At 45.9% G+C, this 24,309-nt stretch overlaps 1 protein-coding gene across 2 annotated transcripts; it reads right to left on the reverse strand.

Annotated features, from left to right (window-relative positions):
• Positions 1 to 765: 765 nt before the first annotated feature.
• Positions 766 to 20,538, reverse strand: ETS2 (ETS proto-oncogene 2, transcription factor). Of its 2 annotated transcripts, XM_055279710.2 has the most exons (11): positions 20,105 to 20,538; positions 19,607 to 19,756; positions 15,611 to 15,682; positions 12,585 to 12,696; positions 11,311 to 11,430; positions 10,722 to 10,922; positions 8,659 to 8,742; positions 7,101 to 7,322; positions 5,977 to 6,240; positions 4,043 to 4,161; positions 766 to 3,042 (listed from the first exon to the last, which is right to left on the reverse strand). In XM_055279710.2, the coding sequence occupies exons 1-11, from the start codon at positions 20,372 to 20,374 to the stop codon at positions 2,827 to 2,829; spliced, it is 1,830 nt and encodes a 609-aa protein (XP_055135685.1). In that variant the 5' UTR covers positions 20,375 to 20,538; the 3' UTR covers positions 766 to 2,826. The 2 variants fall into 2 exon arrangements, with proteins under 2 accessions (XP_055135685.1, XP_055135684.2); XM_055279709.2 differs by having other exon boundaries at positions 19,607 to 20,425.
• Between the last annotated feature and the right edge of the window lie 3,771 nt (positions 20,539 to 24,309).

The raw sequence follows: 24,309 nt of genomic DNA on the forward strand, positions 1-24,309 counted from the left end.
TAAGTAAAATTATTTTTAAATGAATTCTTTTAAAATTTACTTTAATTTCTAATATGGAAATTATTGATAGATATAACCAGTAGAATGTTAGTAAATGTTTAACAATCAGCACTCTGGGGGAGAGAAGGCCCTGATTTGTAGTGTCTGCTGATTCCCATGGTGTAAATACTCTCATCATGCCCCATCTCAAGCTACCATTACTGATGCGGTGATGGGAAGAGACATGTAGTTCTCGGGAGAACGCAGTGAGCTGGCTCTAGCACACCAATGAATATAAGCTTGTTGGCATGCTCACTAATTTTGGAGCATGTAAAGAGAATAAATTTGAAAACAGGTGTCCTAAGACCACCATCACCTTAACAACGTCAGAGTCCACTGAGGGGACAGAGTGTTGCGGCCTCAGTTCCAAAAGTACTTAAACCTCAAATTCGAATGTACTTAATATAAACATCCCGGAATCTCTCCTCAGTTATCTCTGCCAAGCTTCTGGCAAAGAAAGACATCTGAATCTTTCTACTATAACACTTCCTTAAAAGAATTTTTTGCTTTGAAGGAGCACTTTTTGGGAATTTTTTTAGGAAGGGCTCAGAGTTGATTCCAATTTGGGTTGTGGTTTCTAAGTCACTTGTGTATAAACCAGTTAAACAGAGACTTGCCTCTTGATGATGGAATGTTTTGAGTAGAGAATGGATCTGGGATTAACATCCTTCCTCCAACTCCTTCATGCTGCGTGTGGAGAGGAAGAACGAGGACTATCACAAAGAGTTTATATAAACAAAATACTTTATTATTGAGAGAGTAAAGGCCCAATTACAAAATTTTTATGCTTAAGATCTGTTTATTACCATGCCAATGGTTTATAAGGACTGTAGTTTCCATAACTATTAGGCTGAACCCCATGAAACTCCTTCTTTGTAGATAAAAGCCAGTCTAATATTGTCAATTTCACGTGGTTCAACCTCACATACAATGAGCCAATGCCTAGGACTCTTTTGGCAGCAAGATGTTCCCAGTCACATGTCTGTTTATGTTATAAACAGATGTCCAAGTGATAAATATGTCCCTCTTGAGAAAAACATCCTGTGCTTATGTATACTGGGAATGGTCTTTTGTGGGTATTGAGGCATCGCAGCTCTGACTTTGCTCTTCCCAGCTTGCCCGGCCACCCGATTCCTCAGTTTCATCACAGGAGGATTCTTTACAGATGTCAGCCACCGGTCCAAGGCCACACAGCTAGTAAACAGACAAGCCTGTCGGACTTTGAAACCAACTTGACCGGGTCATTTATAAAGGCCGGGAACACACATGACTCAGGTGCTCTTTTGAAACGACTACAAAAGTCTCCATTTCGATCAAAACGTTTTCTCCGAATGAATGGCTCCGATGCTTTCTCTTTCCCATCTTAAGTCCCCGCTCTGTGCCTCAGAATAGTCTGTGTCCAAGAAAATAAGAATCACGTCATCTTGCTGTGGACACTGAGCAAAAAGAGCAGCATGCTATTAAGATGGTTGAGACACACGAGTGAACAAAGATGGGACAGACTGTGCTTAGTTCAGGAGGTTTCATCAAGACCCCTACCGCCCCCCATCCTTCAGCTCTGTACAGTAACTTTAACTTTACATAGAGCTGAGATAAAAATAAAGCTTTCTTACAAATTACATTTTTTTTCCAGTGAATTACTTTTGCAGTAAAAATAGCTGCTACATAAATCCCTCCTGATCTCTGAAAAGGAGTTGCATATTTCCAAAAATAGTATTCTTATTTTAATCACACAGAAGAACGTGGAGCACAGGAAGGAAATGGCTGGGTGGTCAGGGAGAGGTGAGCTGTTGGAGAAACACAGTTAAACTAAAAAATAAAATCCATTTTGTGTATAAACTGACTTAAAGGCATGCAAAGAAGTGGAAAACATATGCCATTTGTCAAGAAAAATACTGCTTTATAGCTTTTACTTTACAATTAAAGGAGAAAGCAGAGGCCAGATATAACCCCAGATAATAACATTTAAGTTTCTCATAAAAACTCCCAAATGTACAAAGTCCTTGCCAGACAACCAAGGCAAGAAAACCCCCCAAAACAAACAAACAAACAAACAAAACACAAAAAGCAGGGATTACCCCCTATAGGCCTTATTCCTGTAAGTCTATTCAATGTAAATAATACATACATTACAACTTCTCTTAGTCGGCCCTTGGCAGATTAAATCTTTGCAAAATTCCATATGTGCTATTGAAAAATGAAATAAAACCTCAGATGTCTGAATTCTTATTTCAAATACAGTTATATAATTATTTTAAATTACAATATACAATTTCTGTTAAATAGAACTGTTAAGGGATTCTGAGAACAATTATAAGACTATAATAATATACACAAACTAACTTCTGAAATGACATGGTTGTTTCCTTCCCACCCTCCTACCCTCTCAAAGAGGTTTTGCATTTGCTGTTCCTGGTTGCAAAAGGCAAAAGAAAATCTAAAAATAGTTTGTGTGTGTCCACGACATGCTCGCTCCTTTGAGAATCTCAAGCAGCCAGAACCATCCCGTCCCACGGCCTGCCAGGCGCCAGGATGGCTTCCCGGTGCCTCTTTCCCGACCATTTTCACTTAAAAGCACTGTGAGTAGAATTAGCTGTGCCGTTGCTGCCACAAGTGAGGCAGCCTGGTCAAGAGGCGTGGTTTGGGATGCAATAAGGCCACTGCTTCTTGGCGACTTTCCTGGACGTTTTCAATCCTGCCTTTCCTGGGTCCTCGGAGCAGCTGGTCAGGATGGGCTTCCCACTCAGTCCACGAGCCTGGGGCTGGCTCAGGGCGGTCCCGGCGACCTCAGTCCTCCGTGTCGGGCTGGACGCCCAGGATGGCGTGCAGTTCCTCGGGCGTGAACCCCAGCAAGTTCTGGAGGTCGCACACGAAGCGGTACACGTAGCGCTTCCCCGACGTCTTGTGGATGATGTTCTTGTCGTAATAGTAGCGTAAGCCCCGGCTCAGCTTCTCGTAGTTCATCTTGGGCTTATTTTTCCTCTTTCCCCAGCGGCGGGCCACCTTTGGTGAACACAGATGGAAAAGAGTTAAACTCAATTTGTCAATGAAGAAAAAGTGAATGACATTCCTCCCTGATTATGATTCTGAGGCAGGGTCACCCTAGAGAGAACTTGACACCTACACAAGGTCTGCAGGAGGACCTTTTGAGTACCTCTGAGTACCTTTGAGTACCTATGGCAGGGGCACTGTGTCCCCAAGGGGCAGAACCACTGTTTGCTGTGGTGGTTCTAAAATCTATCTGCGGGAGACCTCACTCCCTGCTCCCTGGCCCCAGCTCAGTGAAACCTCCTGGGATCCAAGGGTTCAGAGCCAGGAGGGTCCCGAGACCAGGGAAAGGTGGTGTCACCCACCCTCCAGGCTTCTATTCCAACTACTGAAGTTAACAGGTGCCGAGTGGGATTCTGAGCTGTGTGATATACTCATTCCTCAATGCTTGTCTCCCAAGGGAACTGGAGGCGGGGTGGGAATGGTGACAGATTACGCTCCCCGGTGCCAGAGACCAAGGGCTTCTCTCCAACGCTTTTCTGGAGGGGTTGGTGTCCCACCTGCCCTTGGCCTTCTCCTTTAGACAGGGCTCCTGGTTCCAACTCTGCAGGGCTGGGGTCAATGCTGCTGGGCTCAGCTAAGGAGCAGACAGAAGGCCGGCTTGGGGCCACATGAGGCTTATTCCCCCGATGGACAATGGCAGCCTTCGTAAGGCGTTTTCAGATGGTTGGCAGAGAACCTCAGTTTGCACCTTGGGCCTCTTGATCAGACAACTGATCAAGACAGTGAAATCTGTGCAACGCCCTTGTATGAAGCATACCCAGAAAACACTGTACACATTTATCAACAAAGCAATGACTCCACTTCCATTTTCCCAACAGTCAAGGATGCCTCATGTGGAAAGATTCTCATCAGTACTGGTGAACCCTTCTTTGTGCCCAAAGAACTGAGTTTTTGAACGCAACCAGGAAATCAGGTTTCCAAGCCCAGAGGTTTCCCAGGGCTCTGGCCATACCTCATCGGGGTCGGCGAGCTTAAACTCCCACCCGTCTCCAGTCCAGCTGATGAATGACTGGCAGGATTTGTCTGATAGCAGCTCCAGGAGAAACTGCCACAGCTGAATAGGTCCACTTCCTGCAGAGAGATGGAGGGAGATGGATCATACCCTTTCACAGATGTAAAATACAGCAAGGCTTTAACCATCCTAATTGTACATGCTGATTTAGGAATGCAGACCCAACTCTCTGAATGGGGTTCCGATTGACAATCAAAGGTGGCACTCAAGGTGTTGGTGACAGTACTAAGTGCTTTAACGAGATGGGGCTGGGCACCAAATGTGAGTTCCTCCTCCACACTGCCTCCTCTTAGAAAATAAGGTCACTAGACGAGACACTCTTCCCGTTGATTGCTAGGTTTGTTCTTTCTGGAAGAAAGTTTAGGGCCACCAACTCTTGGCATTAAAATTCCCCATCTGGTTTAATTGTTCCTTATGTAAAAACCTTCAAGGTTTATTTCTAGAAACACCCAGTGGGGCAGAGATGGGGGTGGCTGAAGGGGTGTTTCATCACAGAATGAGGCGTGTCATACGTGGGATCCCGTGCCACCTTCCTGCCAAATGACCATGTATAAATTGCTTAATGTGAGCCCGGTTTACTCAATAGCCATGCGGGGTCACATCCGTTGCCTCACAGCCTCTGTCTGGTGAAGCATGCTTTGCCAAGAGCTTCTTGTGCACCTGTTCTCGATTGACATTTAGAACTACCACCTTGCAAAGCAAGTGTCAGTGTGGTCCTGTTCTAAAGCGGAGGGATAAGAGGCGGCTCAGAGGCCAGGTGCCTTGTCCTGGATCACACGCCCATCACAGCAAACAGGAGAAAAGCTTAGATCTTCCGAGCCTAAGCCCAACCTCTTTCTACCAAATAGCTCTTCCTCAGAAACGCAATGGCCGTTATCAATAAAGCTTTGCTGTAAAGCATAGGACAGGCATTCTAGAACCAGAGCTGTGTGACCACCGATAGCTGTCTACCTGTGAGCCAATTTCGCCATCTGTAAAATGGCCTCATACAACCCCCATGCCAGGCTGTCCCACAGACTACAGACTGTATGGCTACTTAACCACAGAGTTGGCAGTCAATAAACACAAACTTATGTTACTATTAAAATGAACCACACTAATGTTATGGCTGTTTGTTCTTCTCAGGCCCTGAACTCCCAATAATGAAACCGGTAATAGCTTTCACACACTCTTTCCGTGTATTTTAATACGTTTACGTGGCTGGTTGTTCTTGGATGACAGAAAAAGAATGAATGCCTCAGTATCCTTATTTTAAACTTATCAGTTTTTTTTAAGTTAGGTAATTTCAATCCACAGTGGCTCCATATGGTTAAAAAAAAAAAACCCACTTAAGGATACATGAAGTAGTGAAAACAAAGCCCCAGTATTTTTGCTAAAGTACTGGAAATACCTGTTTCTAAAAACAGCTTTATATTTGTCCTCTGCCTAGAATAGCTGTCACCCAAACCTCAAAAATAAGAGCAGATAGATTTTAGAAGCAAGAAAAGGTAAACAGTGCCCATATTATTTGAGACTGGCTCTGCTGCCCCTCCCTAAGCCAGTTTACATTCTTTGAGATTGTTGGAGTGGGTGAGTCAGGGCTGAAGACTGCACAGGCCACGTCCCCTGCTCCAACTATTCCTCAGAACGTCCCAGGTGGAGGGAGTGGCCTGTCGATTTTCATTCACTCCATGGAGCTCTGTGTACATGAAAATTCCTCCAAGTGTGGCTTTTGTTGAATTCAGAGATACAGCAAGCCATGCATAAAACATGGAGCGTAGAGCACTGGTGTACCTAGCTTAGAAACACCCTCGGTGAACGTGGTACTGTGGCTTGAAAGCAAGGGACAGGACCCAGGAGCCTGGGTGGCCAGGCTCTTGGAGTTCCACACACACCTGTGAAGCCGGCCAGCACGGCTGCAGGTATAACTGGTTTGCCTTGCTCCACGGGGTCACTCCTCTCTTGGATGTAATCCTTGAAAGACATGGTTGGCTTATTGAGGCAGAGAGACTGGCTGCAGTCATCTTCGAAGCTCTCGAAGGAAGGAACCCGTTGCACATCCAGCAAGGACGACTGGCTGTTCCAGGACTGGAGGAGGGAGTCTGAGCTCTCGAAGCTGTCCGCACCGTTCTCAGGGGAGTCGTGGTCTTTGGGTGTCCCTGGCAAAGACAACCAAACACATACTTTGATTCCTCCAGGGCACACTTGGTCTTGGGCACGACCACAGCATCACCAACCACTACCAGTGTAATCATGCATCTGCTGGTGTAGAACCACTCAGACTTCTCAAAATGCTCTCTACTCAGGTGCTTATTCCTTAGGGTAACTATACTACACAAATCCTACCTTCCATCAACAGTAGAATGAATAAAATTCTAATAATGGAATACTATATAGCGATGAAAAAGAACACGTGGCTGCTATATCCAACAACATGCATGTATCCCAGACATCATGATGAGTAAAAGACAAAAACAAAAGAAAACATACTGCATGGTTCCATCTATGTAACGTTCAAGAAAATCAAAACCTAATCCATAATGATAAAAGTCAGAATGGTTCCCTTCTGTGGGGGGGGATGTTATTGATGGGAAGGGGTATGAAGGAACCTTCCAGGCTATTGGAAACTTCTCTATCTCCATCTGGATGGTTATTACATAGGTATACATACATCCACAAATTCAACCAGCCATATGACCTGAGACGTGTGCACTGTATTTATGTTACATCTCCATAAAAAGAAATGCCACATTCCTGCATCGCCTCCATAAATATCCCAAAGCGTGGAGAAACCCGGCTGTAAGAGCAGGGACTGTTTTGTTTACTCAATGCCTGCAGTACCTGGGCCAGTACCTGAAACACATTAGGGGTATGCTTGTTGGAAATCCACTTAGAACATGGGCTTTGACCTCCTTCTCTAACGGCTGAATCCAGGAAGTATTTCTTAAGAGGTTCATTATGGCTCTGAGATTCTCAGAATCAAACCAACACCCTTGTTGAAAGATGCTTCCAATCTTACCAGAATTGCTGGTGAGCAAATTCAAGTTGCTGCCTGGGAAGTCCTGACTGACAGCGCAGTAGGTGACGCTGACGGAGCTGAGCCGAGACTTGGGGAACATGTGAAACTCCTGCTCGGAGCTGAGTACGCTGGGTGTGGAGGCCGGACACGTGCTGTCCAGGAGGCCGCCTTTGGGGTAATTCTGTGTCTGCATTCCGTAGGGCGCCTGCTCAGTGCCAAAACCTGGAACAGAACAATCAGACGGCAGAGCTCTTAGAGTCAGTGTTAGCACCGTAACTAACCCCTAAGAGCAAATCACAGGTGGGCACTCCACACACTCCAGCCCTCTTCAGGACCTCAGTGGAGACCCGGGCTTTGGTGGGGGTCTGTCACCAGGCCTTCTTCTCAAACCACTCATCTTCTCAACCAGCAGCCCTCTGCCAAAATGACTGCAGCCTCTGCAGGCAGGACTCAATGTTCCTATTTCTACAACCCTAGTGCTTTCATGGGATCTTCAGGAAGACAGGGCTCACTGGCTCTTTCAGCTTCCGAGGAGAGTAAGGCTCAGACAGACCAAGTGATGTGTCATGCACTGTGTGATTCATAAGGAGCAAAACCAGGCCATGAACCCTGTGTGCTGAGGTACAGCCCACTCTGCTTTCTGCTCCTTCATCACACGGCTCCTGTCTCTGTTCGTTGCAGAATAATTTATTTTCTGGAGAGGGAAGGAAGCTCTCTGACTGTAATTCAGGTTCAGGCAGGCACAGGGTGTCCCACTGTGTCACGTTCAGAAAGACCTCCTGAGCAGGAAGCCCCCAGTGGGGCAGGGAGGTGGGCTTCACCGGGTCTGAATGGTGGAGCTGGGGCCAGAGAGAAAACACTGGGCCGGACCACCACCACCCAAGCCTGCTGTTCCGAAGACCCCTCCCTCGCTGGCCTGGCCAGACCACGTGCCCTCCCCAGTACCGGCAACAAGAAGAAAGGACCCAGATTCCATGACAGCTCTTTAAGCTCCCAAGTTCAGAGACGGTTTACAAATTGCTTTTCACGCACTCTGTGCCTGCCGCCTCTTGTTTGCTACACTAAACCAACATTACTGGTGACCACGGTAATCAGCTCACTTCGTTCTGCTCCTTGCTCTAAGAATTGCCTGGACTAGCACTAACGGTGCAGACCTATGGAAGATCGTGTGAGCCACTTAAGCAATTGCCAATGTTCTAGTGGCCATGTTAAAAAAGCAAAAAGAAACAGGTGAAGTTACTTTTCTTCTTTTACTTGGCCTCATATAGCAATTATCATTTCCATATGTAATCAATACGTTAAAAATTATCAGGGAGACATTTTATATTCTCTGTTTCATACTAAGACTTCCAAATCTGGTGTGCATGACTATATTCTTCCTACACATCTCATTGTGGAAGAGTCACATTTCAACAGCTTATAGCTCAACACCCACGTGTGGCCACCATAAGAGAAACACAGGTCTAGGTGGCCCCTTAGGAGCCTGCAGTAGAGACAGTCCAAGTCTACTAGGAAGACTGAAGACCAAGTTCTTAAGGGCAGAATCCATCGGACTGACCTAATGTATTGCTGTTAATCCAATGAGGAACAGAGGTGAGGTGTGAATTTTCTTCATATTGATCTTCTGTCTTTTCTTGGTTTTCTGAAAAGCAGACACAGGAGACGTAAGATGGCAGATGTAGGTGAAAACTACATAGAACAAATTGACTTTCTGAATTCCTGTGAGATGACAATTTTAGAATGATGAGATGCACGGAGTGCTTCACATTTAATCTCATGGTGCTCCATGTCCCTGCCTGTCTTTTTCAAAAAACGAGAGAAAGCAACCCATTTTTCCAATTACTAAAATAAATTTTCCAAAATGAATGATGTCATTGGCAACACTAAATTTTCTATCGCAAAAGGTCCAGATGGTGTATTGAATTCATTCATGCATTCAAGAAACAGTTAAGTATTTATGAAATGCCATCTGTACCAGAGGCTGCATACAGGAAATTAATAAAATGGATGGTGTCTGCCCCCGTGAAGCTTACAGTTCCACTGCTTCCAAACCTGCACGCTTCCCCAGGGTGTGGGAGGTCTCCAGGGCTGTGGGAGTCTGGGACAGGGAACACATGTGCCCAAAAACTTTGAAAGGGAAGAGGTTTGTGCACTGTGTATGCATACTTACTATGAATATATTACAAAGTGCACGTGCACCCGGAAACCCAAACACACACTAACTCACAGGCCCGAGGAATGGCAAAACAGGCCCAATTTGCCAATAAACAAATCACCAGAAACTTGGTAGAAAAGCCCTGTCCAAGTTCAGAAAAAATGAGGGTCTTTAAAAATGAGTTTCCCTGGCCCTCAGAAGCCGTAACTAAAAAAAGCTAGCTGTTGAATCCTAGGTGTTTTTGAGATTCTGAGTCTACAGTTGATTAGTGTGTTTAAAATCAGTGTGTTTAAAATCAGTCAGGTGAGGACTAGTTCCCTGAATTCTATAAATATGCTTATTTTCTTATATTTTTTTAACCTAAATAATCCCTACTGTATTTTCTCTTTCTTTTCCTTCCTTCTTTCCTTCCTTCCTTCCTTCTTTCCCTCCCTTCCTCCCTCCCTCCCTCCCTCCCTCCCTCCCTCCCTCCCTCCTTCCTTCCTTCCTTCCTTCCTTCCTTCCTTCCTTCCTTCCTTCCTTCCTTCCTTCGACAGAGTCTCACTCACACAGGCTGGAGTGCAGTGGTGTGATCTCAACTCACTGCAACCTCTGCCTCCCGGGCTCAAGGGATTCTCCTGCCTCAGCCTTCCAAGTATCTGAGATTACAGGCATGTGCCACTATGCCCAGCTAATATTTTTATTTTTTGTATTTTTAGTAGAGACAGGGTTTCACCATATTGGCTAGGCTGGTCTTGAACTCCTAACCTCAAGTAATCTGCCCGCCTCAGCCTCCCAAAGTGCTGGCATTACAGGTGTGAGCCACTGCACCCGGCCTTCTTTTCTTTTTTAACTCAATGTGTTTTAAACATTGGTCTCCCTGCTATTTTAAGTTTTGAATCAAGACTTTCTCTGTATTTGGTGAGATTTCTACTGATCAATGGCCAGTTTCTGTACAATACGATAGTGTGTAAATATATATCAATTTCTCACTTGTTTAAAAACATACCCCACCCCCTCAACAATCCTCAACATCCAAAATACATTCCATTCGGATGTAGGAAAATTTACAGTAGAATTCACAGGGTTTGTGTGAGTAAAGGCTCCCTTTCATTAAGGCTGCCATATCTCTTAGCTCTGTAAGGTGAGCTCAGAAGACGTGGGAATTCTTGCTGTCCTACATATCTGAGTCAACACGGACTCCCGTGATGAATAGAGCCAGCAATAGCGAACAATTTAGTGACTAAGGCTACTGCCTTGTGGCTATACTTGATGCTATACACACACACACACTCACATAAAGTGGGATAAAAATCTATAATCACTGCCATATATCTGACTCACTTGAGTGGCATTTTGAGGCAAGGTACTCTATGTCATTTCAAGTGGCAACCCTAAGGTTGAAGAACACCCATGTGACTTTCCCAGTCAGTCTTCCTGGCCACAGCTCATCCTGGACAAGGAGAAGCAAGACATTCAGCTGGTACCTTTGATCATTTGCTCCAGATGTTCCCAGAGAATGTCACCCACAAAGTCAGGTGCCAGCTCCAGAAAGCGTTCCTTGCCAAGGTTACACAGCATCTGGCCATTCATGCCGAACCTCTGCAGATTCACGTTCACCAGGCTGAACTCGTTGGTGGCCCAGAGAAGCCACTGGCATACCTGTTGCTCACTCCATAGCCAGGGGTCTACCAGGAGAGAAGAAAAGATGGAACACACGAGATAAAAACAGTGGAAAGGTAGTGAGACCACTGTCATCCCTAATTTATGCACCAAGTACCGACATATACCAGAACCCATGAATGAGCAAGATACCCTGATGACACGTCGCCATTCTGACACCACCCAGGCACATTTCAAGACACCAGTAACGTGTCCTTCTACTATATATTTAATGAGTTCTGGATCAAGTCTTCGGTTGATTGGGGTGAAACAGAAACTGGCTCAGGTTAACGACATCTATGCTACTCTTTGCAGAATACCCCAAGCAAAAGCTTAACAAACAAGTCAAGATCAAACAACTGCACTCAAGTTGGTTCTTCTCACCCAATGCAGGCTCAGGAAAGCAGTACTTACTCTTTGGAATGCCGAGGCGCCGCTGTTCCTTTTTGAAGCCACTGAAGGTAGCTTTTAAGGCTTGACTCATCACAGCCTTGCTGCACGGGGTTAACAAAGGCAATTCACAGTTGGCGGAGTCTGGAAGGAAACCCCCCACGGGGACATTAGGACTTCACGTTGGTGATATCAGGTGGAGATTTAGGAAAGACATCTTAGTTTTTGGAAAATAACAATTTTGATCTCAAACCTTGGCGTGGTTCCTTAAAACAGAGTATTAACAAAAAACTTTTCTGACTGTAATTGAGAAAATATATGTCTCAGAACTACACTTATTAAAAAAATCTAAAATAAAACTCAAATTTGATTCTATTTTGCAAAGCGTCACAAAACAGTTGTGCATAGGGAAGACTGCTAAGTCTATTTTAAAATTGTAGGCAATGAAAAGAATTGCATGGTTTCTGGTCAAAAGGCTGAAGGGACTGTATCATTTGGAAGTCACTTCCATTAAACTAGGCATAGAGCTGAGAAGTGAGTGTGATATGAATGTGCCGCACTTAGCATAGTAATGGAAGCACACCTTCCATTTTTATTGAAAAACAATCTTCTCCAGACACCCTCAGCAATTTCAAGAATGATAAATGGCTGCCATGCAGTGTTATGCTTACACCAGTGTATGCGTTTTAATTAATTTTCTGGCCTGTATTCTCAGCACCTACTTCATATGACACAGTCATCTCTGGCATGTTTCCAACTAATAGCTCTGTCACAGTAATTGTATGAACATTATCTGACGCGCTATTCCTTTAAGAAGAATAAACAATGACAAGAAGAACTACAGAAAGAACTACAGATGGGTAAGGATTACAAAGAACAATTTGTTGCCCCAAAACTCAGGGCAGGGGAGATGATTTAACTAATGATGCAAACCCAAATTACAAGTTTGGGTGTGTTTTAATGTCTACTCTTGTGTGTGTTTTCCAGGGCAGAGCAGGGAGATGAGGACCTGCTTGCTAATGTTGAAAACATCCAGGAGGGACAGCTCAGGGGTTCCCCTGCAGTTTCCTAACAGCGGCTCACTGTGGGGTGTCTGGCAGCCAAGACATCAGAATCCACATCAGAATCACCAAGTTGATAAAAATGAAAAACTGCCTTCTCCCAGGTCCAGAACTTCTGGCTATTCATATCAAAGATTCCAGATACCAACATTTCTCGCTTAGGAACTGTCATCTGTTTATTAACTGAACTACTTAGGAAAATCATGCACAATTTGTCAAGTCTGAGGAACAAATTACCATGAGAAATGGAATCCAAGCCTGTTGGCACTTCTTGCAGTGTTTGCTCTTCATTTAGAGAAGGAAAAACAGCAAACAGGGACCCATCAAAGGTGTCAAAGGCTGGCTGGCGCTGCAAAAACAGATGGAAAAAAAATGGAAATACAATATTTAAAAGGATTTAATTACCCATTGTAACAGTGGTCCGTGGGCAATCCTACCACTAGTCTCTGATTAAACTGGCAATTTTGAAGCAAACATGGAATCAACCAGTCAGTCCTTAAAACAGACTTGTAAAATGGTCAAAGTGACTGAAATGACTCTATTTTACTGTGGATTGTTATTAGTATTTTTTTGAGACAGAGTCTCACTCTGTCACCCAGGCCAGAGTACAGTGGTGCAATCTTGGCTCACTGCAACCTCCACCTCCTGGGTTCAAGCGATTCTCCTGCCTCAGCCTCCCGAGTAGCTGGGGCTACAGGCGCCCACCATCACGCCTGGATAATTTTTGCATTTTTAGTAGAGATAGGGTTTCACCATGTTGGCCAGGCTGGTCTCAAACTCCTGACCTCGTGTAATCCACCCGTCTTGGCCTCCCAAAGTGCTGGGATTACAGGTGTGAGCCACGGTGCCCAGCCACTATGGATTTATTTAAGTAACCTCACAGAGTCGGAGTGACTGGGAATTTATTTTAGTGGCCTAATCCACTTAAGTTAGTATATTAAATACACAAATCTGAAAATAACAGAATCTTACAACGGTGTCAAGAGGAGCCTCAGAGACCCCTTTACCAAACACCTGACCCCCCGTTACATTGAGAAAAATTCAATTAGGCTGTGTGTATAAGAAAAATGACCCTTGACAAGGCTGTCTGAGCACAATGCAGTTAAAAGGCAAATGACCGGATAAAACACTGAAAATCAAACAATGAAATACACTACTTTACCTTTGGAAGCATTTATTTTGAAATGTTTGCCATGAAACAGTTTAACTGAAACTAGAGATGCTTTTCCACATCAATTCCAATGGTTTGGAAAATAGTAATACATGACAAAATTCCTTAACGTTTCATTTTATAAAAAGTAAAGTGTCTTAAAAATGAACCCCCCCCTCCCCGCCCCCAGGCCAGGTGGGGTGGCTTATGCCTGTAACCCCAGTGCTTTATCAGGTTGAGGCCAGAGGATCACTTGAGCCCAGGAGTTCAAGTCTGTGGTGAACTACGATCAAGCCACTGTACTCCCGCCTGGGCAACAGAGAAGGACCCTATTGCTTAAAACCAAAAACCAAAAAACAAATAAAACAAAACAAAACAAAATAAAAAAACCCCAAATCACCTACTAAGGGGAAAGATTTCCAAAGGAAATAGGTTTAAAGTTAAACTAAACTATCTGCAGAAGAGAAGAGACACACAGAAAGATAAAACCTTACACTACCTCGATTTCTGAGCATTTTACGTAACATTTATGAAAGAAATAGCTTTTAATGTAAGACTTATTTGTAAGTAACAGATAATGTCTGGATTCATCATTGCCTAAATTGTTGAGGAACACGTGAAGAAGGACTATATTTTTCCAACATAAGCTGGAAATCCCATGTTATGTGTAATACAATGACCCATGTGTTGAGTCATCAATAAGAAAATGTGTAACACATTTACAAATAAAATCGGTTACCCGCTTTCTTTTTAGAAATGCAGAACAATGAATGACGCATTACAAAAGAGGGCAGGCAGAGGCTGGAGCCTAGCCCAAAAAAATCCAAGTCAATGATGACCAACTGCCTGACATCTACGAGGAAAACCAATCAATCAGGCAAGTGCAAATTACTCATCTGGATTTACAAACTACTTTAGAGCAGAGCTAATTTTGGTGAAACCTCCAATAAACTTTTAAAGTTCCCACAAGCACTGCCCAGGCGACTAAGAAATGCCTTTCCTAACTGTAAATTCTTTTTTTTTTTTAAGCCAAGAAGCCAAAAGACAATACAAATCTGTGCTTCCTATTTCAACACATCAATTTCAGCAACGACTGCTTCTTTTCCATATCCAGAAACCACATAAGCATCGTCAAATTATTTGAATTAATAGAAGGATTTTTCTTAGGGGTGTGGTTTCAACTTAATACCATGATTTCTTGTACCACTTCTGCCATGCTTAAAATGTCTGGCCAAATCAAACAAGCAAACTCACTAGGCTGAGGTTTGATGACCTTTAGAATACTGCAGAAAGGACTGTGCTGAGTTTTGCCACTTTGGGTCACATCACACAAATAACATCAATAATGATATACAAAGGAAAATGTAATATGCCAGAGACGTACATCATCATTATGCAAGATGCCAAACTTTGAGGAGGCCAATTTTAAAATCATGCTTCTGAAACATGTTTACTACATAATGCTGAAAACAATCAAATCTTGCTGTCATATTTGGAAAAGACAAGTGGGAGATTACCAGTTTGTGCTACTAAAGAATGTTCCCAAAAGGAATGATGATAGAAGCTACATAAAATGTTTATGCAGCAGAGAGGGCGCTTTCATTTTTCATCTGGTTTTTGGTTTAACATAAGTAGGCCTGCTTGTTCTCTGCACCAGTAACAGGCTACCTACAATTCCACAGGCGCTGCCCTTTCTGATAAGAGCTGTAGCGGTTGGGTCTGTCTGCCTCTTCTCTCTCATTTCAGTTCTTAAACAGCTTCCCATCAACCAAGGAAACTCCTGGGTAGACAGAAAAGGCAGTAGAGACAGCCTCTCCAGCTGTTTCATTGGGAGTTATAGGATTTTCACCTGGAAGGAGCCTCAGAAAACAAGCTATAAAGGCCTTTGGTTTCATATCGTGAAGGAGAAGAACAACGCACATCAAGACACCCATTCTGCAGACCAGAAAACTGAGGACCAGAACAAGTAAGCAAATAGTCTATAGTCACATGGCCAATAAATTAAAAAGCTAGGGCTACAACCAGTTTTCTGGGACCAAGGCCATTTTTTTCTTTCCTCCTAGAGATCGAGTTTTCCAATTAAAAAAAAAAAAATTAAGACTTGCTCACTCACCTTGAGTGTCCCTCTGTAACTGTTAGCCACAGGGGCTACCTGGTCCATATTCTTGATTCCGAAATCATTCATCTTAAAAAAGAAAAAAAAAGAGAGTCAAAGAGGCAAAGGATTAAGTACACTAAACTCATCATTGGTGGCATCAAGACTTGATCCTGGCTGAGTTCTAAGGCTAACAGGTAATTCAAAACTGAATGCAGGGAATTCTTATTTAAATGGCTGTCCTCCCAAAGGTCTCAAGAGGAAAGCATTTCTCAGTATCACAACGGGATATGCTATTTCGGTGATTGAATAATAATGCTGATTCCCCACTGAATTCTACTTAGATGTCACAGAAAAAGTCACTTGCTGGCTGGCTGGTCACAGCCTCCTTGCTAGGTTAGCAGGGCAAGAGGGCCTGGGTCAGGCTTTTCATTCACATTTCCATGGTCAGCTTAGGTGAGCACTTGGGTGGGTACAGTGGGGCAGTGGGCCGCCTCCAGTCTGCTCTGGACACAATAAGCTCAACCTGAGAGCTTCAGGACAGCTGCAGGGGTCATTTCCAGAGACAGGAAAGGAGTCCAGGAAGCCCCCTCTCTTCCCTTCCACTCTCCAGGCTGTGAGAAAGCACACACCCAGGGAAGGGATCAAAGGGAGAACTGAAGACCAAACCCCCTTACATGGTCCCAGATCTTCCTGCTTTGAGTACAGAGCTCAAAATATTTCTGCTTTGTGTGTTGCTTGGCTGTGCACTTCTTCAAGAGGAACTGATTCCAAGCACGGATCTGCCTTACTTCCTCTGACTGAGTCTTAATCTTCTACTAGGCCTGGGCTAAGCAATATGGTACCCACTTGCCATGTGTGGCTACAGAGCTCTCAACGAGTGGCTAGTACGAATCCACACATACAAACTAGCTCTCAAAGACTTAGTGGAAAAAAGAAAAAAGCTCAATAATTTTTATACATACATAATATTTCGAATATATTAGGTTAATTTGAAATACACTGAAATCAATTTCACCGGCTTTATTGTTTTTAACATGGCTATTACAATGACGCTTGTAATTGGACAATGCCATAATAGACTGAAAATTTATTTGGAGCTCTAAAATGTAATTGTTCAGCCAGGTAAGTTACATATCAATAAGAAAGATACTTAGATAATAGAGTAACTAAAACTCATTTTCAGAGACCTTGGGTTAGCACTGATGAGTGGCCTTCACCTCTAGGGCGATTCCTTGCCCTCCCAGGTTCATGGCTATGAAACTGAAGGCTGGTAGCAAAGCTCTAAGCCCAGCTCCATGGCCTCCACTGGGTGCTCTTACCTGTTTACAACTGAGAACTTTAAGTAATTAAGACAACATTCAACTGATAGAACTTACTGGATGTAGTGAAATAACACATGCTTACCGAACTATTTAATTTGCATTTATTTTCTTGTTTTCTCTTTATGATCAACATTATGGCTAAACCAGACCTTCCAAGAACCGTGCTACCCAACATACACCCAACAAACACACACACACACACACACACACACACACACACACACACACCCCTCTTGGCTAAAAGGCAGCAGGTGACGCCAGAGGCATCAGAAAATTCTGTAAAAACCCTCGGAGTGCAGGTAATGATCATGGTAGCCAACAAAGGCTGGTCAGCACTGGCAATAAATAATAGTCCTATGGGAGGACAGAGAGGGGCAGCAGTCTTGGGTCCAAAGTGGCCACATTCACTCAGAATCTCCACTTGGTGGATTATGTCACTTACATTCACTCAACAATCAATAGTCTCTCCTACTGATGGCTGCAATTGCCAGAATGCCTAGTTACTAAGAGCTAAGCCCCGTGCTGGGGGACCATCCACTCCTACCTAATTGAATCTTCCTGCATCCCTGAGAGGCAGACGTCATACAGTGAAGCAACGGAGGCCCAGCAACATGGACAATCAGCCCAGGATACACATAGCTACCAGGGGGGCCACCACAGGGCAAAGTGGAGATCAAACCCCAGTTGAGTATGGTCCTAAATCCTGAGTCCTCCACACAGTCCTCTGTGCCGGGATGATGAACATGAATGATGAGGAATGGACCCTTCGCACCCCATCCTGATATTACCAGATCAGGCCCTTCTCACTACTCCTTCCAATGTGAAATGCTCCTTCCTCTAGCGCTTTATGTCATCTATCTGCATGAAATAAGTCCTGGTACCTGCTGATTAAAGAAATAAACAAGCCTCAAACAGAAGGCCAAAATCATAGACATCTTGGGTGTTGCCAGTTATCCATCCAGAGCCGGATGGGTCAGCTCTTTTTCTTCCTTAGGCTTGCAGACTGCTTGCTGACTTGATTCTGTTTTTCAGCTACTGTGAGATGGACAGAGAATGAATGTGGAAGGCAGTGGAAAAGCCCTGCCCAGCTTTTGTGTACAAATACCAGGAGAAAAGGCAGCCTACCACTCCCACATAAAGAGCTGTAATTACTAGCTACAGAATAGAATTCTTTTGTTGTCCAGCTTTTAATGAGTTTTGTAAAAACCATGCAGAATTAAAGTGCTCTACTAAATGGTTTCAGGCAGACACACAACTAATCAAATTTAAGCTTGCTTATTTTACTCAACAGGGCTTGTTAGGTGGCAGACAAGCCAAGTTTTTCCACATAAATCAATTTCAAGTTTGGTGTTGCTGATGGATCGCTGCTTTTAAACCAAAAAAAAAAAAAAAAAAAAAAGGGATAAAGAGCAGAAATGTAACAGCTGAGAATGGTTAAATTTAAAAACAAAGCGAATTTGCCTGACAACAGTACCCTTATTGGAACAAGTAATCACTTATGTAAGATTATTTAGATAAATTTGAAAACAAACAAAAAATGAAACACCACAACTTTGTAACACACATTTGAAAGTAGTTTGCTTTTTTCGCTTTGAAAGCGATCAGTTTAGAGAGATGAATGACTAATCCCAGAAATGAGTATCTGACCGTTTCCCTGCGGATGGTCGGTGCTAACATTTACTGTGCTGCGCTACTACTCAGAATTTTAATAAAGCTTAACGTGGAGATTTATCTCCCTGATTGGTGGTGGTGTGGGCAGGCAGATAACGCACAGGCGCTTCCATTGTATGGAACAAATATAATCTCTTACTGGCGAATTAAAATAAATTACTCTTATCTCCAAAGGGGACTGTTCATTTCTTTACTTTCTTAATAACTAGCGTGTCAACTACTATTTTAGGCTACCCTGAAATTGTGTACAGGCTAACATAAAAGGTCTCCTGCCGTAAAAAATAAAATAGGATAACACACACGCAACCCAAACACACACAAGCACTCAGTTACCCCTTCATTCAAATGCTGTATGAACGAGAAAATAAAGGCAGCCCAGAGCAACCAGATCTCATTTCCGACAGGTTCCCCACGCTCTCCTCGCAGGACCGAGGGGTCCCCAGCCCGGGCCCTGGACGCGGCGAGCAGGTGACCATGGCACCCCGCGCGCCGCAGGTTCCCGCGGTGCCGCAGCCTCCAGGTGTCTTAGGCGCCCCAGATCCTCCGGGCCCGGCGCCGCTCCAGGAAGTCACCCTCAAAGCCGGGGCGCCGGGCCACCTCGGACACGCTCTCCTGTGCCCCCACTCCCGTTCGCGAAATCATGTTCGCCAGGACACCCACTGGGCAGGACCCCCTACCAGGCCCGCGTTTCCTTTTAAAAACAAAAGCCAGCGAAACAAGCCAGCGCGCCCTGGCCGCGCCCGCGGCTCGGCGACTCTGAAGACAGCGGCCCCAGCACCAGGAACCCTGGCCGACCCCGCCAGCCCCGGAGGCCACTCCATAACCAGAAAACCAGGCGGCGCGGAACTCGGACGCGCGTCCCTAGAGTCCTCGAATCAGCCGCCACCCCCACCTGCACCCCCGGCAGCGCCCCGAGATCTGCGTGTCAGTGCTCCCCGCGACCCCCGCCCGGGCCCCGGGTGACCCTCCACGGGACTGGAGCCGCGCGCCGGGCGCTCTCCGTGGGCCCAGCTCTTACCGCGCCGCTGCGGGCAGGGCCGGCGCGCGGTCGGGACGGTGGCTGCTCGGGGCCCGCGGCTGCTCGGTGCGTGCCGGGCGAGGGCGAGGGCGCGGGCCAGAGACTATCGGGGAGGCCGGACGCGGGCCGGGCGGCTCCGGGAGCTCTGAGCTGGAGCGACACCGCACTCGTCAGTCGCTGGAGGAAGTAACCGGCCCGTCCCCCACGCGGCGCGCTCTTCAGGAGCGGGAGGAGGAGGGAGGAGGGAGGAGGGAGGAGGAAGGAGGGATGGCCGACTGGAGGGGAGGGGAGGGAGGAGAGGAGAGGGGAGGGAAGGGGAGGAGAGAGAAGAGGAGGGGAAGGGAGGTAGGCTGGATGGGGAGAAGCGGGAGGAGAGGGAAGGGGGCAGCAGGAGGGTTGGGGAGCTGAGGGAGAGGAGAGGGAGCGCACGAGGGGAGAGAAGAGGAGGGCGGAGGCGGCGAGGGAGCGCGGGGCGGAGCTGGCCCCTTCCGGCCCAACCTTCCCTCCGCCTCCTGCTGTCACTCGGCTGGGTCCCTCTCCTGCTGGCCCTGAGGCCCCGGGACCAGGGCCTCGGCCCCACGTGCGCGCGAGTGTGCGCCCTGGGAGCCGGGCGGAGACTTTCCGTGGAGCGCTCGGCGTCCTCCCTGGGGCCAAGGCCCTAAGGCCAAACCTGCCTTTGAAATTCCGCAGCGACGGAGCAGTGGTGCTGGTGGCACCGAGGGGCAGCCGGGCTTGGGTAATAAGGCCCTGAAATTGAGCCGACCCCATTGTTGAACCTCTGAATGGGCTTAGGACTAATGATCATTCTATCACAAAAAGGCTCCAAATGAGGCGCTTCCTGTAGAAACCGGGCCCCAGCTGTGTCCCCGAGTCGTGGTGCTGATCGCGCTGCTCCCGGGAAACCCCGATCCCGCAGGCTCCGCGGGAGTGGCGCCCTCTGGAGCTGAGCGGTGCCCAAGTAGTGACCAGCCTTGGCCGCGCTTCTCTCTGGGCTGGGCACATCATCGTCACTCTCGGAGGACTTACGGCTCCCACTTTACACAGGTGGGAACTGAACCTTAGGATGAATAACCTGCCAGGTCAGATCAATGAGAAATTCACGGTGGAAACCTGAGTTTATCTGACTCCCAAACCGTGGTCAAAACCACCCCCTACACTGTGGCTTCCGTTTTTATCAGAAGGTGCTTGAGTCCGTGGCTGTTTAGACTCAGGTCACATGCTCAGTATTTTGCAGGAAAGTTTAGATTCCTGAAGTTGTGGATGAAATAGGAAAGCCCAGCTTAGGTGAGGCCACAGGGCTGAAAGCTGCTTGCATCTCAAGGACTGGGGCGCCACCGGGAAGGGAGAGGAATGGCCCAGCTTCTCTGTGACTCAGGGTTCTAGGTTTCCATGGTGACTCTGGGTCTAGAGTTATCCGGATAATTGAGATAGCGGTGCGCCTTAATGTTTCTGGGTCCCCGAAGGTCTCCAGGTATCACCGTGGCATGAGTCACAGTCAGAATCTATACGGCTGAAACAATCACGTATAGGGCAAGTGGTATTTCTTGGAGATTGAATTGATTCTGATGGCTTCTCAGTGTATATTCAGGCCCAAATTAGAGAACACAGATAGGTCAAGAAAGAGTTCCATAAATGGAATACAGATCCATAGTAAGTTACCATGGAGACATGAGTATGTTACTATTTTTTTTAAAAACTGTAGCAGAAAATACTGACTCATCTGGGCTGCAGTTTCAGCTAATATAGGGTCTTTCTCCCTCAGGCTACTTGCACAGCCCTGAGAAGCTGGGTGTAGACAGCTGCTCCCCAAAGCTCAGCTACTTCCCAAAGCTCACTTGCCCCAAGCAGACTGCCTTGTCCCACCATGCCTGCCCTTGTGTTCATGGGTGCTGAGTGCCAGGTGCTCCAGGGCTCCCTGAGTCGCTGATGGGCTCCCTGAGTGGAGACATCCTTCCTCTTTGCAGGGCTGGCACAGGCTGGGGGCTAGGAGGTGGGCTTTGCTCATGCTGGGCTGTTTCCAACATATATGAGCAGAAAGACATCAAAAGAGGAGCACAGGAGTTTGAAGACCACTGGTTCCCAACAGTGGAGCCTTCCTCTGCTCACTAACCTTGGGCCTCCTCTACAGAATAAGGGATGATTATGGAACCTATGTCCTTAAGACTGTGGTGAATGACATAGAACCGAATGTGCAGAATATATCAGAGTGTTGAGGACATGATAGAGAAGGACTCAAAATGATCTAGCTATTAAGAATCTTTTTCCAAGCTCTCCTCAGGGAGGATTTTATAAAAAACATTTTGAAAAAACTATCATATACACACACACACACACACAAAATCCCGCCCCTCGCGGGTTTAAATGTGTGAAAGCCTTGGGAAGGGGATCCTGGCCGGAAGACCAAATGGCAGAGCTAAGACGGCAGGGAGGCTGTGGGGAGAGGAAGCTGGGCCTGTGTGCTGGAGTCATCGTAAGCCTAAGCTCCTGCCTCCCCCCCAGGTCCCTGGTCCTCCCTATTTCCCCTTCCAAAGAGTCTGGGGCTGCCCCAAGCAGCCCGCTTGCCCTGGGTCCTGCCCTGTAGCTGATCCACCTCTGCACGTGGGCGGTCACATGTTCATAATAAAATGGCTTATCCTAGTTCTGGGGCAATATCAGGGTTCCTTACACTTTTGTCTTTAATACTAGTTGGCTTCCCAGTTACTCAGCAGAATTAAAAAGCAGTCTGGCTGAAGCCAGTGATTATTCATTGACTATTATGGTGCGATTCACAGGGAACAATGAGCTTTACAGTAAATTAAACCTAATAAAAGTACAGCCGTTGTGCTTGGAGATCAAAAGTCGAGGGTGTTAGAAGGAAATTAAAAGTCAGAAGGTGCACAGGGTGGAGTGATCAGATGCTCTATGGCAGACTGAATTATGAGCAATGTTAACACTTTCCCCTTAAGAAAGAGACATTCACAGAAGAGAGGAGGAAAAGGGATATTACAGTAGAATATATGTGTTACAAATATGAAATATCTAGAGAGTAAAATGCAGAAAAAGAATTCTTTAGGATCCAGACATAATTATTAGAAATGATTAGCTAGCTTACGCAGTCATCCTTTAAAAAAAACACACACACAAAAACGTCTCCTTAGAAATATGTCTGTATTTACCTTAAAATCCAAATCAATAGTCGACAGGCAGTTTGTGGTGGTTTCCAGTTGCAAGTTAAACAGACGTCATTTGGTCCGAAGTGCATCATTTATTCACTTAGCAAACACAGAGTCAGATGCTGAGAAGACAAATATGAATAAGGCTTAGTTAGTTCCCGCCCTCAAGAAGTAAAAGTGAAGTACACAGTTCAGTCAAAATCACATGCACAGTGAGACTTTGGTGAGGAGTGGAGGAAGAAAAGAATAAACCTAGAGATAGAAATCATTTCCTCATGTGGAAGCTGCTGCCTGCATCTGGCCTGCTGGGGTGTCTGGCAGTGGTGGCTATTTCACTGATATATGTTGGGGTCAAGGACTTGATAAGCTTAACCCCCACTTCCGCCCACCTCTGAATCCAACCAACCTTGCCCATTTGCAGGCTGGCCCAGCTACCAAGAATCCTGGGCAGATGTGGGGCTGTGGAGCTGCCTCCCACTCCATCAGGGTGGACCCAGATTATGTAAGAGTTGGCCAGTGTCTAGTCTCTTCTGTGAGATTCCTTGGAATGGCAGATAGGATATTCTGCTGGTGGTCAAAAACTTTGCTAATGCTCCTTTCTAATTCTTTCTGCTTGTTGTCAGCCTCCTTTGTCCCTTGCACTCCCTGTGGACATGAAGACATGGTTCCCAGCTAGGGCTACCGTCTTCACCTCTGAAGGGCAGCCTGTGGGCCCAGACTGCCTGGGGTCAAATCCCAGCCCAGCCATTCCCTAGCAGGCCACCTGTGGGCCCCTCTGGGCCTCCCTCTGTTAATGTCTCCCAAGCACTTAGAACAATGTCTGGCATGTCATTAAGTGTGTGATAAATAAGTAGCAGGTCCCCTGGCCCTGGAAGGCTTGGTCTCCTGCGGGCATCCCTGATCACTGCTGCCCTACATTGGCACTTTTGGTTGACAACAAGGTATAAAATCAATCCCGGTGCTGTCAACGGGAACCATGGTGTCTTTGACTGTGATTTTCTTGCCTTTGGTGGTCAGAAACGAGAAAATGAAACATTGGATTTTAAAACTGGAAAAAACTTCAGAGAGTTGATGGCTCAGACCAAGTCTGGTTTGTAAGATGCAGAAACTGAGACCCAGGGAGGATCAATTCCTTGCCCAGGGTCAAATGCCTATTTCCTGGCGAGGCTGGGGCCACACTCCAGGCTTTTTGCCCCCTTGTCCAGCACACTGCCACCCTGACACAGTCATTTTCCCTTATAAGGCAGTACTCTGGGAGGGTATAAACCGCTTGAAAATCCACCATGATATCAAACTGCACAGTGACGTGCTTTAGGCAAGTCTGAACAACCAAAATAGTAATAGCGACCCGTTGTATTCTGTAAAACTGATAATCCCTAAATAAATGTGTCTGAACTGAGTCAGACCTGTACAGATATATGATTTTATAGTTGTGTGTTTTTGTCTGAATCACAAAATGATTCCAACAGTATGCATGGAACTGAATAATCCCCAGTGCGTCGGCTTATGTATTTTGCTAACTAGAAAACTGAACCACTAGTCTTCACACAA

Source organism: Symphalangus syndactylus, chromosome 5, assembly GCF_028878055.3.
Source record: "Symphalangus syndactylus isolate Jambi chromosome 5, NHGRI_mSymSyn1-v2.1_pri, whole genome shotgun sequence".
In the NCBI taxonomy this organism is placed as follows: domain Eukaryota; kingdom Metazoa; phylum Chordata; class Mammalia; order Primates; family Hylobatidae; genus Symphalangus; species Symphalangus syndactylus.

Bases quoted from the DNA above. Each gene is read 5' to 3' on its own strand.
- ETS2 (XM_055279709.2), bottom strand. From the start codon at position 20,374: ATGGGGTCGGCTCAATTTCAGGGCCTTATTACCCAAGCCCGGCTGCCC. The intron at 15,683-19,606 runs GTAAGAGCTGGG...TTCTTTTTTAAG, and splicing joins GCCCTGCCCGCAGCGGCGCG to ATGAATGATTTCGGAATCAA. The intron at 6,241-7,100 runs GTAAGATTGGAA...TGTCTTTGCCAG, and splicing joins TTTGCTCACCAGCAATTCTG to GGACACCCAAAGACCACGAC.